This window comes from Hyla sarda, chromosome 10 (assembly GCF_029499605.1).
Source record: "Hyla sarda isolate aHylSar1 chromosome 10, aHylSar1.hap1, whole genome shotgun sequence".
Lineage (NCBI taxonomy): Eukaryota > Metazoa > Chordata > Amphibia > Anura > Hylidae > Hyla > Hyla sarda.
The window spans coordinates 136,247,449-136,270,812 of NC_079198.1; the positions used below are offsets into that span (position 1 = coordinate 136,247,449).

Sequence of the window (23,364 nt, forward strand, 5' to 3'; positions counted from 1 at the left end):
GGGAGGGACTAGAGGAGCTGCCATAGTGGGAACCGTATTAGTGGTGTCTGGGAAGAGACTAGAGGAGCGGCCATAGTGGGAACCATATTAGTGGTGCCTGGGGAGGGACTAGAGGAGCTGCCATAGTGGGAACCATATTAGTGGTGCCTGGGGAGGGACTAGAGGAGCTGCCATAGTGGGAACCGTATTAGTGGTGCCTGGAGAAGGACTAGAGGAGCGGCCATAGTGGGAACCATATTAGTGGTGCCTGGAGAAGGACTAGAGGAGCGGCCATAGTGGGAACCATATTAGTGGTGCCTGGGAAGAGACTAGACAAGCGGCCATTGTGGGAACCATATTAGTGGTGCCTGGGAAGAGACTAGAGGAGGGGCCATTGTGGGAACCATATTAGTGGTGCCTGGGGAGGGACTAGAGGAGCGGCCCTAGTGGGAACCATATTGGTGCCTGGGGAGGGACTAGAGGAGCGGCCATAGTGGGAACCATATTAGTGGTGCCTGGGGAGGGACTAGAGGAGCGGCCATAGTGGGAACCATATTAGTGGTGCCTGGGGAGGGACTAGAGGAGCGGCCATAGTGGAACCATATTGGTGCCTGGGGAGGGACTAGAGGAGCGGCCCTAGTGGGAACCATATTGGTGCCTGGGGAGGGACTAGAGGAGGGGCCATAGTGGGAACCATATTAGTGGTGCCTGGGGAGGGACTAGAGGAACGGCCATAGTGGAACCATATTGGTGCCTGGGGAGGGACTAGAGGAGCGGCCCTAGTGGGAACCATATTGGTGCCTGGGGAGGGACTAGAGGAGGGGCCATAGTGGGAACCATATTAGTGGTGCCTGGGGAGGGACTAGAGGAGCGGCCATAGTGGAACCATATTGGTGCCTGGGGAGGGACTAGAGGAGCGGCCCTAGTGGGAACCATATTGGTGCCTGGGGAGGGACTAGAGGAGGGGCCATAGTGGGAACCATCTTATCAGTTTAGTGCCCAGAGGGGGCGGTCATAGTGGGAACCATCTGTGCAGTAAATGACTGGTGCCCAGTGAAGGACTATAAATTGGCCATAGGGGGAACCATCTGAGTAGTATTTCAGTTGCGCTCGAGGAAGGGTTAGGGAAGTGACCATCGTGGGAACCATCTGAAGAGTTTATGGGGCCTTGGGAATGACTAGAGGGAGCGGCCATAGTGGGATCCTACTCAGTGTATGAGTAATGCCTAGGGAAAAATAGAGGCTGCCAGAATGGGAACCATCTAAGCAGTGTATGAGTAGTGCCCAGGGAGGGATTAGAGGAAGAAGCCATCGAAGGAACCATGAATGCTCAACAAGGAGGAGCATACATAGTGGGAACCAGGGAGGGACTAGAGGAGAATCTGTATTGGGAACCATCTGAGCAGTGTGTGAGTTGTGAAGAGAGAAGAGTCTGCTCAGATGGTTCCCATTATGGATGCGTCTCTAGTCCTTTCCCCAGTCATTACACAAACTGTGTCCCAGTATGTTCCTCCCACAGGCACCACTACAGTGCTTCCCAACCAGGGTGCCTCCAACTGCTGCAAAACTACAACTCCCAGCATGCCCGGACAGCCAACGGCTGTCCGGGCATGCTGGGAGTTGTAGTTTTGCAACAGTTGGGGGCACCCTGGTTGGGAAGCACGTCATTATTTATACACTGCTCCAATGGTTTCCAATAAAAACCCTACCCAGACCCCCATTAGGTTCATTGGAAAGCACTGGAGGAGCATCCGTGGTGGGGACCATTTGAGCAGCGTGACTGGTCGGAGTTTTTTTTTTTCTGTGCCCGGAGGGTTGTCAGTGGTGTTGGAAGGTTTATCATGGGGTTTTACGATTTGAGGATATCAGAAAATTACTCTCAGGAAAGTTCTGGGATGTGTTACAATGGTCCAGCTATGGGAGGTGTTGCTCCTGCTATATCAATGGGTATAAGATAGTTAGTATTCAATTCAGATTTTTTTTAATAGAACTTAAAGGGGAACTCTAGTGGAAAATATTTTAATTCAATTGGTGTCAGAAAGTTAGACAGATTTGTAAATTACTTCTATTTAAAAAAAAAAATCGTAATCCTTCCAGTACTTATCAGCTGCTGTATGTCCACAGGAAGTTCTTTTCTTTTTGAATTTCTTTTCTGTCTGACCACAGTGCTCTCTGCTGACACCTCTGTCCATTTTAGGACCTGTCCAGAGCAGGAGCAAATCCCCATAGCAAACCTCTCCTGCTCTGGACAGTTCCTGACATGAACAGAGGTGTCAGCAGAGAGCACTGTGGCCAGACAGAAAATAAATTAAAATATGAAAAGAACTTCCTGTGGAGCATACAGCAGCGGATGAGTACTGGAAAGGTTAATATTTTTTAATAGAAATAATTTCCAAATATGTTTTAATATTCTGGCACCAGTTGATTTAAACATTTTTTTTTCCAGAGGAGTACCCCTTTAAGGTTTCTGAAGTCACTGGTCACCTCCTTGGGCCCTGGCTACACTGTATAGACTTTACCATCTGTCACTCAGTAAAGCTGCCGTTATCTGTAACTTGGCTGCAGAGTCATTATTGCCCAGGATCCAGCGATATACCTTCAGGTGGTATTGAGGATAAACCACGCCCTGGCATCACGAATACAAGGGGGTTAATGCCATCTGCCCCTGGGGTAACAACATCTGCCCTGCATCTTGCACCCCCATACCACAGTACTAAGGGGCTGCCCAGAAAATGTCCCCCACACCATTACACCCCCACCAGCCTGACCCACTGATACCCATGGATCCACGCTTTCATGTTTACACCAAATTCTGACCCTGAATGTCACAACTGGAATGGAGACTCCTCAGACCAGGGACCGTTCTTCCATCTTATATTGTCCAGTATTGGTGACCTGTGTGAATTGTAGCCTCAGTTTTCTGCTTTGACAGGAGTGGTCCCCCGACGTGGTCTTCTGCTGCTGTAGCCCATCTGCTTCAAGGTTGGACGTGTTGTGCGGTCAGAGATGGTATTCTGCAGCCCTTGGTTGTAACTAGAGATGAGCGAACTTACAGTAAATTCGATTCGTCACGAACTTCTCGGCTCGGCAGTTGATGACTTATCCTGCATAAATGAGTTCAGCTTTCAGGTGCTCCGGTGGGCTGGAAAAGGTGGATACAGTCCTAGGAGACTCTTTCCTAGGACTGTATCCAACTTTTCCAGCCCACCTGAAAGCTGAACTAATTTATGAAGGATAAGTCATCAACTGCCGAGCTGAGAAGTTCGTGACGAATCGAATTTACTGTAAGTTCGCTCATCTCTAGTTGTAACCAGTGGTAAAGCCTTGTTCAGTTTTATATCACCTGTGAAAGACTAAGGAAATCCTGAAAACATGACCTGTTGGGGGGGGGGGTTCTTGAGGACCGCACTTGAGAAACACTGACATAGCAGAAGTATTCCACATGTGAGTAGGGGATAAGTTACTTTTCGCTGCGCAACCCCTTTAAATCCCCTTTCTTCTTCATTCTGGTGTCCTGTTCGAACTTCAGTGAGTTGTCTTGACCATATCTGCATGCCTAGAGGCATGCTTGCTTGAGTTGCTGCCATGTGATTGGCCCAGGGGTCAAGTCCTGGGGGGAAAAAAAAAGTGTGGGAACTCGCCTAAGATTTCCACTCAAGGGCTGGTCCTGCTAATGGGAACAGTGTTCCTGCTGTGGAAAAAGTGCAGGAACTCAGTTCCCACACGTTCCTGCAGGACTTGAGCCCTGGATTGGCCCATTAGCTATTTGTGTTAAAAAAAAAAACAATTGAAGTTGTACCTTTAGAGCAGCATTTCCCAAGCAGGGTGCCTCCAGCTGTTGCGAAACTACAACTCCCAGCATGCCCGGACAGCCAAAGGCTGTCCGGGCATGCTGGGAGTTGTAGTTTCGCAACAGCTGGAGGCACCCTGCTTGGGGAATATCGACTGAGCTCTAGGATTCATTACCTCAGGTTATAAACTTCTCACCCAACCTTCCTGCCCCTGCCAGACACATCACAAGTTCTCTATTACCTAAACTAGCAAACAGTCCCCACAATCTGAACACTAGAGAACAAACAGCAGGCAACACTAAAAGCATTTCCCGTGTGGCGGCCATTTTGCCGAAGACCGTTTTTTCTTCCCCCCCCCCCTTACAACTGAAGCGCATAGGCGGCGGTGACGTCACGTTCCCCCGCAGCGAGGACATCTTCTGTAAACACATTTATCCCCTATCATCTCCACCGGTCATGTCGTAACTAAAACCTGACCGAAACCTCCCCGGTGGTGACGAGGCGGCGCTCCCCTCGTGACCGGTGACGTCACAAACCGGACAAACAGGAAGAGAGTGAGGAGAGAGAGAGAGAGAGAGAGAAGCGGAGAACGGGTGAAGGAGGTGAGTGACGGTCCTGGGTGGGAGGTTGTTTATGGGGGGGGGTCCACTATAGCAGGAGGACTACAAGTATCAGCATTCCCTGTGTGATACTTTTGGTGCCAGAGTTATGCTGGGACTTGTAGTTTACTTTTTGCGCCATAGTCTAAACCGCCATAGGGTGAGATGGAGGCGGACCACCCTCTGGCGCTGTTGATATGGAGACCCCCAATGGGTTAAATGGCCAATATAATGTTTACATGACTAGTTCGTCTCCGGTAATAGCGCCCTTCATCCTAGTGACCGGTGGGCAAGTGAGGTTATACTGCTGCCTAGCAACAGTCTCCGCCCCCTACAGGTGACCACTTACAATCTCCGTACCCTCCTGGACGTATAGATGTGTAGGTGACTACTCCGGCTCCAGGAAGATGGCTGCCGGCCCATAGCGCCCTTCATCCTAGTGACCAACATTTGAGTGAGTTCATACTGCTGCCTAGCAACAGTCTCCACCCCCTTCAGGTGACCGCTTACGATTTCCGTGCCCTCCTGGACGTATAGATGGGCCGATGTGTAGGTGACTACTCCGTCTCCAGGAAGATGGCTGCCGGCCCATAGCGCCCTTCATCCTAGTGACCGGTGGGCAAGTGAGTTCATACTGCTGCCTAGCAACAGTCTCCGCCCCTACAGGTGACCACTTACGATCTCCGTGCCCTCCTGGACTTATAGATGGGCCGATGTGTAGGTGACAAGTCCGTCTCCGGGAAGATGGCTGCCGGTCCATAGCGTCCTTCATCCTAGTGACCAACATTTGAGTGAGTTCATACTGCTGCCTAGCAACAGTCTCCACCCCCTTCAGGTGACTGCTTACGATTTCCGTGCCCTCCTGGACGTATAGATGGGCCGATGTGTAGGTGACTACTCCGTCTCCAGGAAGATGGCTGCCGGCCCATAGCGCCCTTCATCCTAGTGACCGGTGGGCAAGTGAGGTTATACTGCTGCCTAGCAACAGTCTCCGCCCCTACAGGTGACCACTTACGATCTCCGTGCCCTCCTGGACTTATAGATGGGCCGATGTGTAGGTGACAAGTCCGTCTCCGGGAAGATGGCTGCCGGTCCATAGCGTCCTTCATCCTAGTGACTGGTGGGCAACACCAGAGTGAGGTTATACTGTTGCCTAGCAACAGTCTCCGCCGCCTACAGGTGACCACTTACGATCTCCGTGCCCTCCTGGACGTATAGATGGGCCGATGCGTAGGTGACTAGTCCGTCTCTGGGAAGATGGCTGCCGGCCCATAGCGTCCTTCATTCTAGTGAGGAAGGAAGGTGGGATCTATGATCCGAAAATATGCGGTGCTGAGAAGCGTTTCCTTTTCAGTGTAGAAATGTAGAATGATCATCCACAAAGTCGAGTATCTCATGAAGCAGAGAGATATTTATTCATACAAGAAATTCCAAGGGATAACGCGTTTCGAGGGGCGGAGACCCCCTCTTCGTCAGATCCAATGACCAAGACTTGAGTGAGTTCATACTGCTGCCTAGTAACAGGCTCCACCCCCCTTCAGGTGACCATTTGGGATTTCCGTGACCAACTGGACATATAGATCGGCCGATGTGTACATGACTCCGGTCCATGGCGCCCTTCATCCTAGTTACCAGTGGGGGAGGGGGCAGATGGAAAAAAGGCAAAAGGTCCTCAAAGAACATGGCACCCCGCACAATATGCACAACTTTACGAGAAGACCCCTTTAAGGAAGGGTTGACATGGCCGTGGTAATATTTATGGTTCTGTGCTCTTCAACCAGGCTGCCTCCAGCTGCTGCAAAACTACAACTCTCAGCATGCCTGGACAGCCGTTGGCTGTCCAGGCATGCTGGGAGTTGTAGTTTTGCAACAGCTGGAGGTCCACAGTTTTGGAGACCACTGCTCCAGCTTCATTCCACATTCTTCACATCCCTATCACCGTCCTCATCAGCGTCTCCATTCCCATTGTAATTATTTCTAGAACGTAATTTGGATCCACAGGATGAGAAGGAAGCGTTGTCATGGGGACACATCGATACTGGTGACCCACCTAATAGTGGTGGACCTCCTGTGTCCTTCAGAACCACTATGAGACTATGAGATGGTTCTGCAGGAATATTGGCCCATGTGGACCGGATCGCTTTTCGGCACATCAGATGGAGTTCCTGACATACTCCGACCACGTTCTATCTCGTCCCAGAGATGTCTATAGGATGAAGATCTGGGGACTGAAGGCCAAGAAAAACTCACTGCCATATTGATCTGGATCCATCTGACCAGGCCATGTTTCTCTATAGAGATCTGGATCCATATGACCAGGCCATGTTTCTCTATAGAGATCTGGATCCATCTGACCAGGACATGTTTCTCTATAGAGATCTGGATCCATCTGACCAGGCCATGTTTCTCTATAGAGATCTGGATCCATTTGACCAGGCCTTGTTTCTCTATAGAGATCTGGATCAATCTGACCAGGCCATGTTTCTCTATAGAGATCTGGATCCATCTGACCAGGACATGTTTCTCTATAGAGATCTGGATCCATCTGACCAGACCATGTTTCTCTATAGAGATCTGGATCCATTTGACCAGGCCTTGTTTCTCTATAGAGATCTGGATCAATCTGACCAGGTCATGTTTCTCTATAGAGATCTGGATCCATTTGACCAGGCCTTGTTTCTCTATAGAGATCTGGATCAATCTGACCAGGCCATGTTTCTCTATAGAGATCTGGATCCATCTGACCAGGACATGTTTCTCTATAGAGATCTGGATCCATCTGACCAGACCATGTTTCTCTATAGAGATCTGGATCCATCTGACCAGACCATGTTTCTCTATAGAGATCTGGATCCATTTGACCAGGCCTTGTTTCTCTATAGAGATCTGGATCAATCTGACCAGGACATGTTTCTCCACAGAGATCTGGATCCATCTGACCAGGTCATGTTTCTCTATAGAGATCTGGATCCATCTGACCAGGACATGTTTCTCCACAGAGATCTGGATCCATCTGACCAGGACATGTTTCTCTATAGAGATCTGGATCCATCTGACCAGGTCATGTTTCTCTATAGAGATCTGGATCCATCTGACCAGGACATGTTCCTCTTTAGAGATCTGGATCCATATAACCAGGACATGTTTCTCTATAGAGATCTGGATCCATCTGACCAGGACATGTTTCTTTATAGAGATCTGGATCCATCTGACCAGGTCATGTTTCTCTATAGAGATCTGGATCCATCTGACCAGGCCATGTTTCTCTATAGAGATCTGGATCCATCTGACCAGGCCATGTTTCTCTATAGAGATCTGGATCCATCTGACCAGGACATGTTCCTCTATAGAGATCTGGATCCATCTGACCAGGCCATGTTTCTCTATAGAGATCTGGATCCATCTGACCAGGACATGTTTCTCTATAGAGATCTGGATCCATCTGACCAGGCCATGTTTCTCCACAGTGATCTGGATCCATCTGACCAGGCCATGTTTCTCTATAGAGATCTGGATCCATCTTACCAGGCCATGTTTCTCTATAGAGATCTGGATCCATCTGACCAGGACATGTTCCTCTATAGAGATCTGGATCCATCTGACCAGGCCATGTTTCTCTATAGAGATCTGGATCCATCTGACCAGGACATGTTTCTCTATAGAGATCTGGATCCATCTGACCAGGCCATGTTTCTCCACAGTGATCTGGATCCATCTGACCAGGCCATGTTTCTCTATAGAGATCTGGATCCATCTGACCAAGCCATGTTTCTCTATAGAGATCTGGATCCATCTGACCAGGACATGTTTCTCTATAGAGATCTGGATCCATCTGACCAGGCCATGTTTCTCTATAGAGATCTGGATCCATCTGACCAGGTCATGTTTCTGCATAGAGATCTGGATCCATCTGACCAGGTCATGTTTCTGCATAGAGATCTGGATCCATCTGACCAGAACTTGTTTCTCTATAGAGATCTGGATCCATCTGACCAGAACTTGTTTCTCTATAGAGATCTGGATCCATCTGACCAGGTCATGTTTCTCTACAGAGATCTGGATCCATCTGACCAGGTCATGTTTCTCTATAGAGATCTGTATCCATCTGACCAGGTCATGTTTCTCTATAGAGATCTGGATCCATCTGACCAGGTCATGTTTCTCTATAGAGATCTGGATCCATCTGACCAGGTCATGTTTCTCTATAGAGATCTGGATCCATCTGACCAGGCCATGTTTCTGCATAGAGATCTGGATCCATCTGACCAGGTCATGTTTCTGCATAGAGATCTGGATCCATCTGACCAGAACTTGTTTCTCTATAGAGATCTGGATCCATCTGACCAGAACTTGTTTCTCTATAGAGATCTGGATCCATCTGACCAGGTCATGTTTCTCTACAGAGATCTGGATCCATCTGACCAGGTCATGTTTCTCTATAGAGATCTGTATCCATCTGACCAGGTCATGTTTCTCTATAGAGATCTGGATCCATCTGACCAGGACATGTTTCTCTATAGAGATCTGGATCCATATGACCAGGACATGTTTCTCTATAGAGATCTGGATCCATATGACCAGGACATGTTTCTCTATAGAGATCTGGATCCATCTGACCAGGACATGTTTCTCTATAGAGATCTGGATCCATCTGACCAGGTCATGTTTCTCTATAGAGATCTGGATCCATATGACCAGGACATGTTTCTCCACTGCTCAATTATATCATTTTTTGCTCATTTACCCCCTGGAGGATCTACATTCTGTTGCCTTTAGTCACAATGGTGCTGTTACCTGAGGGAACCCGAGAGGCTAGCATTGATATCCTGAATCTTTAGTCTAGCCCAGTGACCAGGCCTTGCTCCTCGTTGTTCTGATCACTGGGTTTTCCAGTCTAATGATGATTGGCACTAAGTCTGATCCTCAGAAGGCTGATCACTGGGTTTGGTGCTGCACTCTGGGGTCACAGGATTTATATTCATTCAGGGACTATAATGGTGGATGAGCAGTGGCCTTTACTAAAGTGGCCTTTCTGTTTCAGTAACTTTTTTTTATTTCCTCCCGTCAGATCTAAGACGCAACAATGGATTTCTTATTTGGTCGCCGGAAAACCCCTGAGGAGATGCTGAGGCAGAACCAGCGAGCCCTCACCCGGGCCATGAGGGAGCTGGATCGAGAGAGGCAGAAACTGGAGCAGCAAGAGAAGAAGATCATTTGCGACATCAAGAAGATGGCCAAACAGGGCCAAATGGTGAGGGGTCCACTATGAGGTTATTACAGTACAGGAACCATGGCTACACGGGGTAGAGAATGGAATCTATTGTCCCCTGTTATCTATTTAAAGAAAACTCCAACCAAAACTCTCCACAGGATAGGTGATAAGTATCTGATCACCGTGGGACCACTGGGACCCCCTGTGAACTCCAGGACCAGGCTCTCAGTGAGGAGCGCATGCTGCAGATGACACGCGCTCCATTCATTTCTATGGGATCGACGAAGAGACCTGAACTCGGGCATGTCCGGCGCTCCCATAGAAATGAATGAAGTGCGTGCTGCCTACCGATAGACGTCACCCGCTCCTCACTGACAGCCGGGGCCCCGTTCTAAAGTTAGTTAAAGGGGTACTCTGGTGGAAAAAAATGTTTTTTTTTAATCAACTGGTTCCAGAAAGTTATACAGATTTGTAAATTACTTCTATTAAAAAATCTAAACCCCCTTTACGACCACGGACGTATATTTACATCCGTGGACGGCTCCCGCGATAAAACGCGGGGTCACGCGGTGACCCTGCGTCATATCGGGTCAGTCCTGGCATGTAACTGAAGCCGGGACTAATAGCGCGTGGCAGCAATCGCTGTGCCGCGTGCTATTAACTCTTTTGACTTTTCAACTTTGAACGCCGCGTCTAAAACAAAAGTAAAAGCTTCCCGGCTGCTCAGGGGCTGATCGGGACCACCGCAGTGAAAATGTGGTGTCCCGATCAGCTAGGACGTGAGTGGAGGGTCACTCCCCTTCCTCCGGTGCGTCCGATGGGCGATTGATTGCTCCAAGCCTGAGATTCAGGCTGGAGCAATCGACCGCCGATAACACTGATCAATGCAAAGCTATGCAAAGGCTTTGCAGTGAACAGTGCTGGCAATCAGTGTATGCAATGTTATAGCCCCCTATGGGAGCTATAACACTGCAAAAAAAAAGTGTAAAAAAAGTTAATAAATGTGATTTAACCCTTTCCCTAATAAAAGTCCAAATCACCCCCCTTTTCCCATTTAAAAAAAAAATAAATAAAATCATGTAAATAAAAATAAACATATATGATATCGCCGTGTGCATAAATGTCCAAACTATAAAAAAAATCTCATTAATTAAACCGCACGGTCAATGGCGTACGCGCAAAAAAATTCCAAAGTCCAAAATAGCGTATTTTTGGTCACTTTTTATATAATGAAAAAATGAATAAAAAACGATCAACATCCGATCAATACAAAAAATGGTATCGATAAAAACTTCAGATCACGGCGCAAAAAATGAGTCCTCATACCGCCCCATACACGGAAAAATAAAAATCTGCTGTTCCTAGTATAATGCTCCTGTGCTATTATAAACCCCCAGAATAGGATTCCTGTCCCCTTTTAAGAGACGTTAGTATTGCCTGTATGTCTGTCTCCATAACTTGACTCTGTTTGTCTTTTCCAGGATGCCGTGAAGATTATGGCCAAGGATCTGGTTCGCACGCGGCGATACGTCAAGAAGTTCATAATGATGCGGGCAAACATCCAGGCCGTGTCCCTTAAGATCCAGACCCTGAAGTCCAACAACTCCATGGCCCAAGCTATGAAAGGGGTGACCAAAGCCATGGCCACCATGAACAGACAGGTACAGAGCATACACGTGTATCAGTCTATGGCAGAGGTCTCCAGCTTGTCCCAGCATGCTGGGAGTTGTAGTTCGGCAACAGCTGGAGAACCACAGGTTGGAGACCGCCAAACCTTCAACTATCCAAACCTATGTTGCAAACCTACAACACCCAGCATGCCCGGACAGCCAACGGCTGTCCGGGCATGCTGGGAGTTGTAGGTTTGCAACATCTGGAGGTCCACACTTTGGAGACCACTGCTCTACAGTATGACCTCCCCATATCTCAGCTTACAATGGAAGGAGCTATAAAGCTAGGTAGGGAGTTCTCACTGTTTGCCTATGACAATTCTTATTGTCCTGGCTCCTAAAGCGATCAGTATTCCTCCTGCCTTGTCTACCTTGGATTTAAAGGGGTATTCCAGGAAAAAAATGGCTGCAGAAAGTTAAACAGATTTGTAAATTACTTCTTTTAAAAAATCTTAATCCTTCCAATAATTATCAGCTGCTGAAGTTGAGTTGTTGTTTTCTGTCTGGCAACAGTGCTCTCTGCTGACATCTCTGCTTGTTTTGGGAACTGCACAGAGTAGAAGAGGTTTGCTATGGGGATTTGCTTCTAAACTGGGCGTTTCCCGAGACAGGTATCATCAGAGAGCACTTAGACAGAAAAGAACAACTCAACTTCAGCAGCTCATAAGTACTGAAAGGATTAAGATTTTTTTTTAATAGAAGTATTTAACAAATTTTTTTAACTTTCTGGAGCCAGTTGAGAAGTATTTTATATATATATAAGTTTTTTTCCTGGATAACCCCTTTAAAGGGTTATTTCCGGTTTCTTGACTTTGTGTCTTTCCCGCGTTTTCTCGTAGTTGAAGCTTCCGCAGATCCAGAAGATAATGATGGAGTTCGAAAAACAATCAGAAATAATGGACATGAAGGAAGAGATGATGAACGACGCCATTGACGATGCCATGGGCGATGAGGATGATGAAGAGGAAACGTAAGTACTAGACCTGTCCTAATACGGGACATCCTTTTGATATAGAACAACCTGTATACAGGGCTGAGGTGAAAACTGAAATGGCAACCCCCTCCTCCTCCTCCATTAAAAATTCCAATTAAGACGTGTGTGCAGAAAATCTACGGCATTGAACAGTACCAGCAAAGTGTACTTTATACTTCTATATAATAGTCCCACTCCTGACTGCCTTCTGTGGCCAGATGTCATTGGCAGGCCATGAGGTCCGTCAAGTCAACAGTACAGAGAGTGTGCAGCAGAAGATGCAAGACAGTATGATTTACAGCCACTTCATAGACCTCTGCAATCTGTCGCCTGAGGCAAGATACTCATCTCACCTCACTGTAGATATAGCCTCCAACCTTAAAACATAGTAAAGATTGTGGTTAAAAAGTACCTGTCACCAAATAAACAGTTCTAAACTACCTCGGACTATGTTCCGTAACTACTCCTAAACACCCCTCCAGCCCTTTAAAAAAAAAAAAATTCAAAGCTTTAGAAAGCTGTGTATCTTACCTTTTTTATTCTTGCTCACATAGTGCAATTTCCCAGCAGGATAAAGTGGGCGTTTCCCAGCAGCCATGACATCACTGAAGCCTGCTGGGGAACAACTTCCGCCCTCACATGGTTGCAGAGCAGTGATGAATAGAAGAACTCAGGCTCTGTGCGTGTTTGAGTCTGTGTTGTTATCACTGAGGCTCTCCTGCAGGTTCCAGTCTGTGCAGCTTTTACTTTCTGTGCAGCTTTCAATCAACCTCAGTGCAGAGAAGCACTTCCGGAGTTCGGACTCCTGCCAGGCCTGGAGGAGACCAAACTGTATTAATTGTGCCAGGGAACAGAACAGAGCCACCTAGTGGCCGTTTTTTCTATTACATTTTAAACCTATTTATGTTGATAATTTTAAAAGCAAGTGAATGGGAAATTGTCTGCTAATTACACACAGAACACTATATTAAAAGTTTTATTTGGTGACAGGTACTCTTTAAAGGGAAAGTCCACTCGAAAGTGACACAAAGCTGTTAATGCTAACATTCAGATGCGGTACTTACCTCTTACCACACCGGGAAAATGGGAAACAGCCTCTGGAGCTGAGCTATCATTATAATAGGGGAATACCGGCTGTGTATTACAGCTGACACTCGCTGGCAGTGCCCGGGTTCAGAGTTCCCTCAGTTGTTTAACCCCTTAAGGACCAGGCCCATTTTGGCCTTAAGGACCAGAACAATTTTATTTTAGCTTTTTCGTTTTTTCCTCCTCTCCTTCTAAAAATCATAACTCTCTTATATTTCCATCCACAGACCCATATGAGGCTTGTTTTATGTGTCACCAATTTTACTTTGTAACTACATCACTTATTTTACCATGAAATGTACGGCGCAACCAAACAAATATTATTTATGTGGGAAAATTGAAAGAAAAACCGAAATTCTGCAAATTTTGGAAGGTTTTGTTTTCACGCTGTACACTTTCCAGTAAAATGACATGTTTTCGTTATTCTGTGGGTCAATACGATTAAAATGATCCCCATCACTATATGCTTTTCTATAATTGTACCGCTTAAAAAAAATCTCAAACCATTTTAACAAAATTAGTATGTTTGAAATTGCCCTATTTTGACCACCTATAACTTTCAAATTTTTCCGTATATATTTGCGCCATGATCTGTAGTTTTTATCAATACCACTTTTGATTAGGTTTTACTTTTTATTCATTTTTTTGGAATAAAATGTGACAAAAAAGCAGCAATTTTGGACTTTTTTTTTATTTTTTTACGTTTACGCCGTTCACCGTACGGGATAATTAACGATATATTTTAATAGTTCAGACTTTTACGTACGCGGCAATACCAAATATGTGTATTAATTATTTTCTTACGCTTTTTTGGGGGTAAAATGGGAAAAACGGACGTTTACCTTTTTATTGGGGGAGGGGATTTTTCAATTTTTTATTTTTTACTTTTTAATTTTACATTTTTTTTAACAATTTTTTTTATTTTTTTACACTTTTTATGTCCCCATAGGGGACTATTCATTGCAATCAGTTGATTACTAATACTGTTCAGTGCTATGCATAGGACACAGCACTGCTCAGTATTATCGGTCATCTTCTGCTCTGGTCTGCTCGATCGCAGACCAGAGCAGAAGACCCCGGGACACGGCCGGAGCCAGGTGAGGGGACCCTCGGCCGCCGTGCTGGATGATCGGATCCCCGCGGCAGCGCTGCGGGCGATCCGATCATCCGTGCAAAGTACCGCACAGCTGCAGATGCCGTGATCTGTATTGATCACGGCATTGGAGGGGTTAATGGCGGACATCCGGCAGTGAGGACTTGCAGGACATGACTCGAGCACCGCTCCGGTGCTCGCGATCATGTCGGCGCGTAAATGTACGTCATGGTGCGCTAAGTACCAAGTCACCATGACGTAAATTTACGTCCATTGTTTAACAGGGGTTAACTCTCTACTCGCCACAGCCAACAGCCACCATGGCACAGTTAGACAGAGGATGGGCCTCTCCAGCACCAGACTGCCTGTTGCTTGATTGCTGAGTGCTGGTGGGTTGTCATGGCTGTCGGGGGTCTTGTGAGGTCTCCAGGCCCGGCATTATGGTACTATTACTACACCATGCCATAGATAAAATAACAGTACACTGCAATACATTTAGTATTGCATTGTACTGTACATGTGACCAAACAGTTGCATGTTGGAATCCCATAGGGCAGTGTTTTCCAACCAGGGTGCCTCCAGCTGTGGCAAAACTACAACTCCCAGCATGCCCGGACAGCCTTTGGCTGTCCGGCCATGCTGGGAGTTGTAGTTTTGCCACAGCTGGAGGCACCCTGCTTGAGAAACTCCGCCCTAGGGAGACTAAAAGCATAAGTTAAAGGGATCCTGTCACATTGAAAATGCAGTCCAGTCTGCAGGCGTCATGTTACGGTCCTACTCGGTGTTTGACAACTCTGTATAACTCTGCATATGAAGAGAGAGCTGTCAATCACTGAGTAGGACCGCCCACATGACTGCATAGCCCAGAGAAAATAAAAGCAACATAAATGACAGGCCCTTGAAGAAAGCTATAGGAGTCAGAATAGAATGATGCAAAATCATGTTAAAGGGGTAAACGAGGAAAAAATATTATGTTTTCAGATCAACTGGTGCCAGAAAGTAATACACGTCTGTAAATTACCTCTATTTAAAATTCTGTGGGGATTTGCTCCTGCTCTGGACAGTTCCTGACACGGACAGAGGTGTCAGCAGAGAGCACTGTGGTCAGGCTGGAAAGAGCCACCCAACTTCCTCTGGAGCATACAGCAGCTGCTAAGTACTGGAAGGATTAAGATTTTTTTAATAGAAGTAATTTACAAATCTGTATAACTTTCCGGCACCAGTCGATAAAAAATAAAAAATAATAATGTTTTGCACTGGAGTACCCCTTTAAAGGGGTACTCCGGTGAAAACCTTTTTTTCTTTTAAATCAACTGGTGGCAGAAAGTTAAACATATTTGAAAATTACTTCTATTAAAAAATCTTAATCCTTCCAGTACTTATTAGCTGCTAAATGCTACAGAGGAAATTCCTTTCTTTTTGGAACACTGATGACATCACGAGCACAGTGCTCTCTGCTGACATCTCTGTCCATTTTAGCAACCATGCATAGCAGATGAATAGCAGATATATGCTAAGGGATGCATGGTGGCTCAGTGGTTAGCACTGCTGCCTTTCAGTGCTGGGCACTTGGGTTCAAATCCCACTAAGGACAACAATAAATAAATAAAGCGTTGTTGTTGTTGTTGTTGTTGTTATTATTATAATAACATCAGCATAGAGAACTGTGCTCGTGATGTCATCGGAGAGCATTCCAAAAAGAAAAGAATTTCCTCTGTAGTATTCAGCAGCTAATAAATACAGGAAGGATTTAGATTTTTTAATAGAAGTAATTTACAAATATGTTTAACTTTCTGCCACCAGTTGATTTAAAAGAAAAAAGGTTTTCACCGGAGTACCCCTTTTAAGCAATAAGTGGGAGTGCTAAAGCAGTGAATGGAGTGTTGTGCATTAATACTGAAGTGTCTTTGGTGGGAGGACTCCTTTTAGGGGTTAAGCTGTTTGTGGGGTCAGTGCTGTGTAATGACCGTGGTCTCTCTCTGTAGGGACGCTGTGGTCTCCCAGGTCCTGGATGAGTTGGGCCTGACTCTGACCGATGAGCTGTCCAGTGAGTATTCTCCATCCTCTGACCGTCTTTTACCTCCTGTTCCTCCCCATTATGGATGTACATGTGTCTTTCGCCTATAACCAATATTTTTTTCCACCTCGCAGACCTTCCCGCTACCGGAGGTTCCCTCAGCGTGGCCGGAGCCAAGAAAGGAGAACCCACAGCCGCTTTAGCCGATGCAGATGCGGATCTGGAGGAGCGGCTGAACAATCTGCGACGGGACTAACGTGTCGGACCCTGCACTACACGGACTCTGAGTTTTATCTTTTTGTTTTTTTTTGTTTTCTGCGATAACCATGGGGCTGTAGGGGATCGGCTCTGGGCCGGATGGCGGTCAGATATGTATCTCCAGTCCCCGGCCGCTAGCTCCCTCTATTCTGCTCCCGTCCACACTGTAGTAAGTGGATGAAGAAAACTGTTCTGATTTTATATTATTATTACCTCTTTTTGTTGCCGAGTTTTTTTTCTTCTGGTGTTCCTGTCTCCGCTTTCATACAGAGGGCGGCAGGCGCCGTTTTCTGTAAATAAAAACCTGTCTGAGAGCCAAAGCCTTTATACCGCTCCCTCTGTGTCCCTGCAGTGTCACGGGAGCATAATGGTTAAATATTGTCTGTATAGATATAAATGTATTAAAGGGGTATTCCAGGAAAATAGTTAAACAGATTTGTAAATTACTTCTATTAAAAAATCTTAATCCTTCCAATAGTTATCAGCTGCTGAAGTTGAGTTGTTCTTTTCTATCTGACTACAGTGCTCTCTGCTGACACCTCTGTCTGTCTCAGGAACTCACCAGAGCAGGAGAGGTTTGCTATGGGGATTCGCTGCTACTCTGGACAGTTCCTGAGACAGGTGTCAGCAGAGAGCAGCTAGACTCCACTCTGTCTGTTAAAGTTAAGGGACCCTCTGCTGTGCATTTTGGGAAAAAAACTTTTTGAAATTATTTATATGTATATTTCCTTAAAGGGGTATGCTGGCCAATTCCGCTTCTGTGGATTTTGAGCGAAATTTGTGCGGAAATTCTGCACAAGTGTGAATGGGAGTGCGGAATTCCATAGACGTTTATGGGCTTTCATTTGAGGCGGAATTTCTGCCTTGTGAATAGACCCTAAGGTGGAAACCCACAAACTACTGGACCATTGCTACATGTTCTCATTGTAATTCTTATTACGTCTTCATTTCCTCACTAAATTATTCAAATTTGTTAACTCTCTTTTTCCACTGTGGATTTGGAATCAAAGTAAAAAAAAAACATCATTACTGTTTTATGATTCAGTTTCAAAGTGTTTCCGCAGCAAAATCTGCAAAAAAACAAACATCTCCAGTGTGTGTACCTGACCCGAAAACTGGCATGCTGCGGATTTGGAATTTTTTGCACATTTTTATGGACTAGTTTGATAATTACTGGAAGGGTTAAGAATAGGGATGAGCGACTCGAATCTGACGAATTAGAATACGTTAGGAATTTCAGGAAAAATTCGATTTGCAGCGAATGCGAATATCGCCACAATTCGTTCGCGCAAATCACTTCATTAAACTCCATTTAGTGCGGTCCAGGCTCCAGGGCATCTAAAATTGCAGATCCACATGTGAGGATATGGGGCAAGGAATCCTAGGAAGGCAGAAACAAGGGTCGTCAGTATGACCCTGAATGAATAACTTGCACCATGCAGCCTATCAGCAGCCAACCACCCCTGTGATGTCACAGCCTTATATAATCGGCAGCCATATTGCGGCCAGTCACATCAGCGTTCTGTTGCAGAGAGGTACAGAGAGCAGTGTGTGTTGCGAAAAGCTTGTGAAAAGCTTTTTCACAGCAGCGATTCACCTCAAGCCCAAATCCAGCCTAGAAGCACTGATAGGGAAGGGAGTGAGATTGTGTGAGAGAGAGAGAGTGCAATTTTGGGTGTAGTACACAGCAACTTGGGTGTGTACAACAACTGAAAAGCTAATAGTAGCCAGACAGTTAGGGTGAGCAGAGGACTAAAAGCGTATTGGCCTCTATTAAGTGTAACCTGTGCGTACATCTAAGTGGTGTATCATTTTGTTCCTGTTAAAGTCTTAAGGGTCTAGATATTGTGAAAGGCCAGCCAAAAGTACACACCTGCTGGTGTTGTAGACAAGTACTGTTTTAAGCGTAGTGGAGCATGTTGTACTCCCCTCATAAGTGCATACCACATAAGTACATCTAAGTGGTGTACTATTTTGTTCCTGTTAAAGTCTTAAGGGCCTAGATCCCGTGAAAGACTAGGCAAAAGTACACACCTGCTGCTGTTCTAGACAAATACTGTTTTAAGTGTAGTGGGGCCTACTGTATTCCCCTCATATACGCAGTATGTCAGGCAGAGAAGGCCTAAATTCATCAGGCAGAGGTCGTAGCAGACTTGGGGCGAGTGGCAGCAGGAGTCACAGCGAGAGGCTTGAGCTCCCGGTATCAGCTAGCGGTCGTGTCTCGACTAGCAACCCATCTGCCCTCATCGATTGGTTAACACGGTCATCAACTTCATTACAAGTGACATATGACACCCCCAGTCAACAGTCAGTGGGTTCCTCAGACACAACCCTCAGTTGGCATGGCCCGGGAGCAGTCCCTGCCCTCCCATTTCCTCTGTCACATGCTATTCCCTCCCCCCATAGAAGTACCTTATACTGGGGGATCAGCTCCACTATTTAGTGAGGACGATCTACAAGAGGACAGTCAGCAGCTACTGCCCAGCCAAGAAGTGGAGGAGACATCCTCCGCTAGGCGGGCAAGTAGTGATGAGGAGAGTGACGTGGGAGGCGTTGTTGCGAGCATTCAGGCTCCTGAAGCAGACACTGTTGAGGAACATGAGGAGGACATCAGGGACATGCAGACACAACTCGATGATGATAAAGCCAATCGCACTTGGGAGATGGGTGCAGAAGGGGCTTCATCATCATCAGGAGAAGAGGGTTGCCGGTTGCCCATTAGGAAGCAACTGAGCCAGCAAGGTGGTAGCATGTTTGTCATTCAGCGTGGTGGCAGAAGTGGGAAGTCTGGAGCCAAATATGTCTGGGGTAGACCACCTGCTTCCCGGGAGGTAGTGAAACGGGTTCCTGGAGTCAGCGGCAGTAGCAGTCAATCAGTGCGGACTGTTGGTGGGAAAATCAGGTACTCGGCGGTGTGGCAGTTATTGATCAAGCATCCGGAGGATGTTAACCTGGCCACATTCAAGATGTGTCAGCAAAAGGTGAAGCGTGGCCAGGATCCCAATGTTTGTAACACGGCCCTGCGTCAACATATGCAGCGTCACCATAAAGCGGCCTGGGAGAACCGTGGCTCTGATGTGGTTGTCCAGCCTGCTGCATCACCCAGTGGCACGCCGCTCTCTGTTTCAGCCAGCCAAGGCTCCTCAACCGAAGGGAGCTGTGTGTCGCTCCAGATGCTCCTGCTCTTCCTTCTTCGAGTCAGTCATTCCGCCAGCAAACCTACGGCGAAAGCATGTCCAAGAAACAACAGTATGCGCTCACTCATCCAACGGCGCAGAAGCTGAATGTGCTCCTGTCCAAGTTGCTGGTGCTGCAGTCCCTCCCTTTTCAAGTGGTGGACTCTGCACCTTTCAGAGAACAGATGGCTTGCGCCGAGCCGAGGTGGAGAGTTCCAAGCCGTCATTTCTTTGCGATCAGGGACAATACATGTCCTTTACAGCCCACTGGGTGAATGTGGTTCCTGCACAGCCACAACAGCAACTTGGACAGGTCACACCGCGTCTGCCTCCACGCTCTCAGGCCGTTGGCCCTGTGACAGTGTGCGACTCCGCCTCCTCATCCTCCACTGTGTCCTCAGCCTCCACTGCAAGGACAAGTCTCAGTGCCCCTTCAGCATACCATGTGTGCAGGGCACGGCGGTGTCACACTGTTCTTCACATGGTTTGCCTTGGTGAACGGAGTCACACGGGGGAGAAACTGCTAAAAGTCATTCATCAAGAAATCGAATCATGGCTTACTAAAGGAAAACTGGAAAAGGGAACTATGGTGACCAACAACGGGAAGAACATCTTGTCTGCGCTGCGACAAAGAAGCCTGAGACATGCGCCCTGCAGTATGCAGTGGAGATGGAGGCAGGGAGTCCCTCTGAGTCACTTGCACAAGTGGCACGATGCATGCTCGCTTGCGTAGTGACCACCGAATTTTCACCATTCGGCAGCGGGATGACTTCTGGCTCTCCAACTTATTGGACCCTCGCTACTGACACAAAATGGGGGCCTTTTTTACACCCACTGAGAGGGAGGACAAACTGACCTACTACAGAGAAATCCTACGTAGTCAGTTGGCTGATGCCTATCGGCGCCATCGTCCATCCACTAGCAGGTCTTACTCGGGGGGCCCTCTGTGCTCACCTTCCACTGCCACAGCTGCTGGAGAGGGGAGGGGTGGCAGGAGCAGTTCCAGCTCCATCAGCAGCAGCCTGAGTCTACAGTCACTGATGAGTAGCTTTCTTCACCCGCGTAGTGAACCAACTCATCAGCAGCAGGTAGACCTGGAGCAGGACCTGAACCAGCAGGTGGTGACATACCTTGACATGGCCATGCCAACAACCATTGAAGATCCAATGGACTTCTGGGCATTGGATTTGTGGCTGCAACTAGCAGAGTTTGCCCTGGAAAAATCTGTCCAGCCAGGCAGTAGTGTCCCATCAGAGCAGGTGTTTTGTGCGGCGGTGGCCATAGTAACCCAAAGGAGAACTCGTCTGTCCACGAAAAATGTGGAGAGACTGACCTTTGTGAAGATGAATCAGGAATGGATCAGCCAGGATTTCCACCCACCAATGCCAGATGCATCAGAGTAGATTGGCCATGATGCCACACCAATACTTCACAAATATGGATAGCGCTAAACATGTTTAAGGTGCTGCTCCCCAGTTACAGACATTCCTCCGCATCAGACCACAAGTAAGTATTGAGGATATGCCTTAACTAAAACTTAACTTTTCTTAGGATAAAATATATGTATCCAAAATTCTTTTGAAATCAAACAAAAGGAAAGGTGTGCAAAAAACACCACGTGCCATCTACACCACCAAGTATTGATGTGATGCAAAGACCTCTAAAAAGTGGAAGAGAACAACGTAAGGTCCATTGTAACCGGTGGGGGTAAAAACTTCCCCTATAAGGCCCAACTCTCGCATTAATTCCCTTCTTGGCAAGTGTTACTCGCCCTAAAACGGGCGGCCTCACACAGGAACCTCTCTCTATTTACACCTACAAACACTGCCATTTCACAGGGTTTTAAGGTGGAAATAGGGAGAGGTTCCTGTGTGGGGCTGCCCATTTTAGGGCGAGTAACACTTGCCAAGAAGGGAATTAATAGGGCGAGAGTAGGGCCTTACAGGGGAATTTTTTACCCCCACCTGCTACAATGGACAATACGTTGTTCCCTTGCACCTTTTCGAGGTAAAGTGTTACTCGTCTTAAAAAGGGCGGCTCCACACAGGAACCCCTCCCTATTTCCACCTAAAAACTCTGGGAAATGGCAGTGTTTGTAGGTGGAAATAGGGAGAGGATCCAGTGTGGGGCCGCCCTTTTTAGGGCGAGTAACACTTGCCAAGAAGGGAATTAATAATGTGAGAGGGTCTTACAGGGGAAGATTTTACCCCCACCGGTTACAATGGACCATACGTTGTTCCTTTCCACCTTTTAGAGATCTTTCCATCACATCAATACTTGGTGGTGTAGGTGGCACATGTTTTTTTTTTTTGCACACGTTTCCTTTTGTTTGATTTAAAAAAAAATTTGGGTCCATATATTTTATCCTAATATTATTAAAAGTTTAAGTTTAATGTTTATCCTCAGTACTTACTTGTGCACACTAAAACTTTTACAAAAGAGACCATTTTCTTCTGCCTACCTGCCTCAGTTACTTATCTGATCCTGCCACCGCCTGATGCCACACATCTAATGCCAAGTTCTCCCTTTTTCACCCACCTTTGTCACTGGGTACTGGTATTGCCCCCCACTGCCCCACTATGTTACTGGGTTATTTTAAGGACTGCTGCTGCTGCTGCCATCACCAGGCTGTCTCATTCATCCACTATATGTTCTCCTCATGCTGCTGATGCCACCTCCATGCTGTGTCATTCAGCCACCATATGGTCTCCTCATGCTTCAGTCTCATCCAAGCTGTGTCATTCAGCGACTATATGGTCTCCTCATGCTGTCAACACCTCCACGCTGTGTTATTCAGCCACTATATGGTCTCCTCATGCTGCCAACACCTCCAGGCTGTGTCATTCAGCCACTATATGGTCTCCTCATGCTGCCAACACCTCCACGCTGTCATTCAGCCACTAGATAGTCTCCTCATGCTGCCGCCACCTCCAGGCTCTGTCATTGTGCCGCTCTGCTACAGTGATTCTAATAGCGACGCCTCTGATCTGCATGTCATACTAAATAACAGTATTATTTCACTACCCCAGCACACTCCATATGCATGTTACAGCAAGGCAAAGTGTTCTACACCCCTATTGAGGCTCTCTGTAGGTCAGAAATAGCTGTTTTTAATAGCGATTAGCCGCGAATAGATTCGGACCGAAACAAATTTTGGGGAGAAATTCGGCGAATCGTCCGAATCAAATTTAAAAAAAAATTGCTCTTCTCTAGTTAAGAATTTAAAATATAAGTTACAGTATTTACAAATCTGTATAACTTTCTGGTATAAGTTGATTTAAAAACTTTTTTTCCCCTCTGAAGTACCCCTTTAATGAATTCATTCTATAGATCCCATCACATGACCCCGTAACTTTTCATGTCGTTCATTTACTGAGCTTTAGTTAAAGGGGTACTCCGCCCCTAAACATCTTATCCCCTATCCAAAGGATAAGGGGATAAGATGTCTGATCGCCGGGGTCCGGCCAATTACCCCCGTGATCTCCACTGCATTGAGGGGGTGGAGCGTGA

At 46.7% G+C, this 23,364-nt stretch overlaps 1 protein-coding gene across 1 annotated transcript; it reads left to right on the forward strand.

The window, feature by feature from the left end:
- The first annotated feature begins 4,182 nt into the window (after positions 1-4,182).
- On the forward strand, positions 4,183-17,159 carry CHMP2A (charged multivesicular body protein 2A). The gene is made up of 6 exons (XM_056542445.1): positions 4,183-4,372; positions 9,438-9,620; positions 11,063-11,242; positions 12,091-12,221; positions 16,389-16,450; positions 16,555-17,159. Exons 2-6 carry the CDS (start codon positions 9,453-9,455, stop codon positions 16,674-16,676), a joined length of 663 nt encoding a protein of 220 aa, XP_056398420.1. The 5' UTR covers positions 4,183-4,372; positions 9,438-9,452; the 3' UTR covers positions 16,677-17,159.
- Positions 17,160-23,364: the final 6,205 nt, after the last annotated feature.

Excerpts from the sequence above, each read along its gene's own strand:
- CHMP2A (XM_056542445.1), top strand. The coding sequence starts at position 9,453 with ATGGATTTCTTATTTGGTCGCCGGAAAACCCCTGAGGAGATGCTGAGG. Across the intron at positions 11,243-12,090 it reads TGGCCACCATGAACAGACAG|TTGAAGCTTCCGCAGATCCA; the intron begins GTACAGAGCATA and ends GTTTTCTCGTAG. Across the intron at positions 12,222-16,388 it reads GAGGATGATGAAGAGGAAAC|GGACGCTGTGGTCTCCCAGG; the intron begins GTAAGTACTAGA and ends CTCTCTCTGTAG.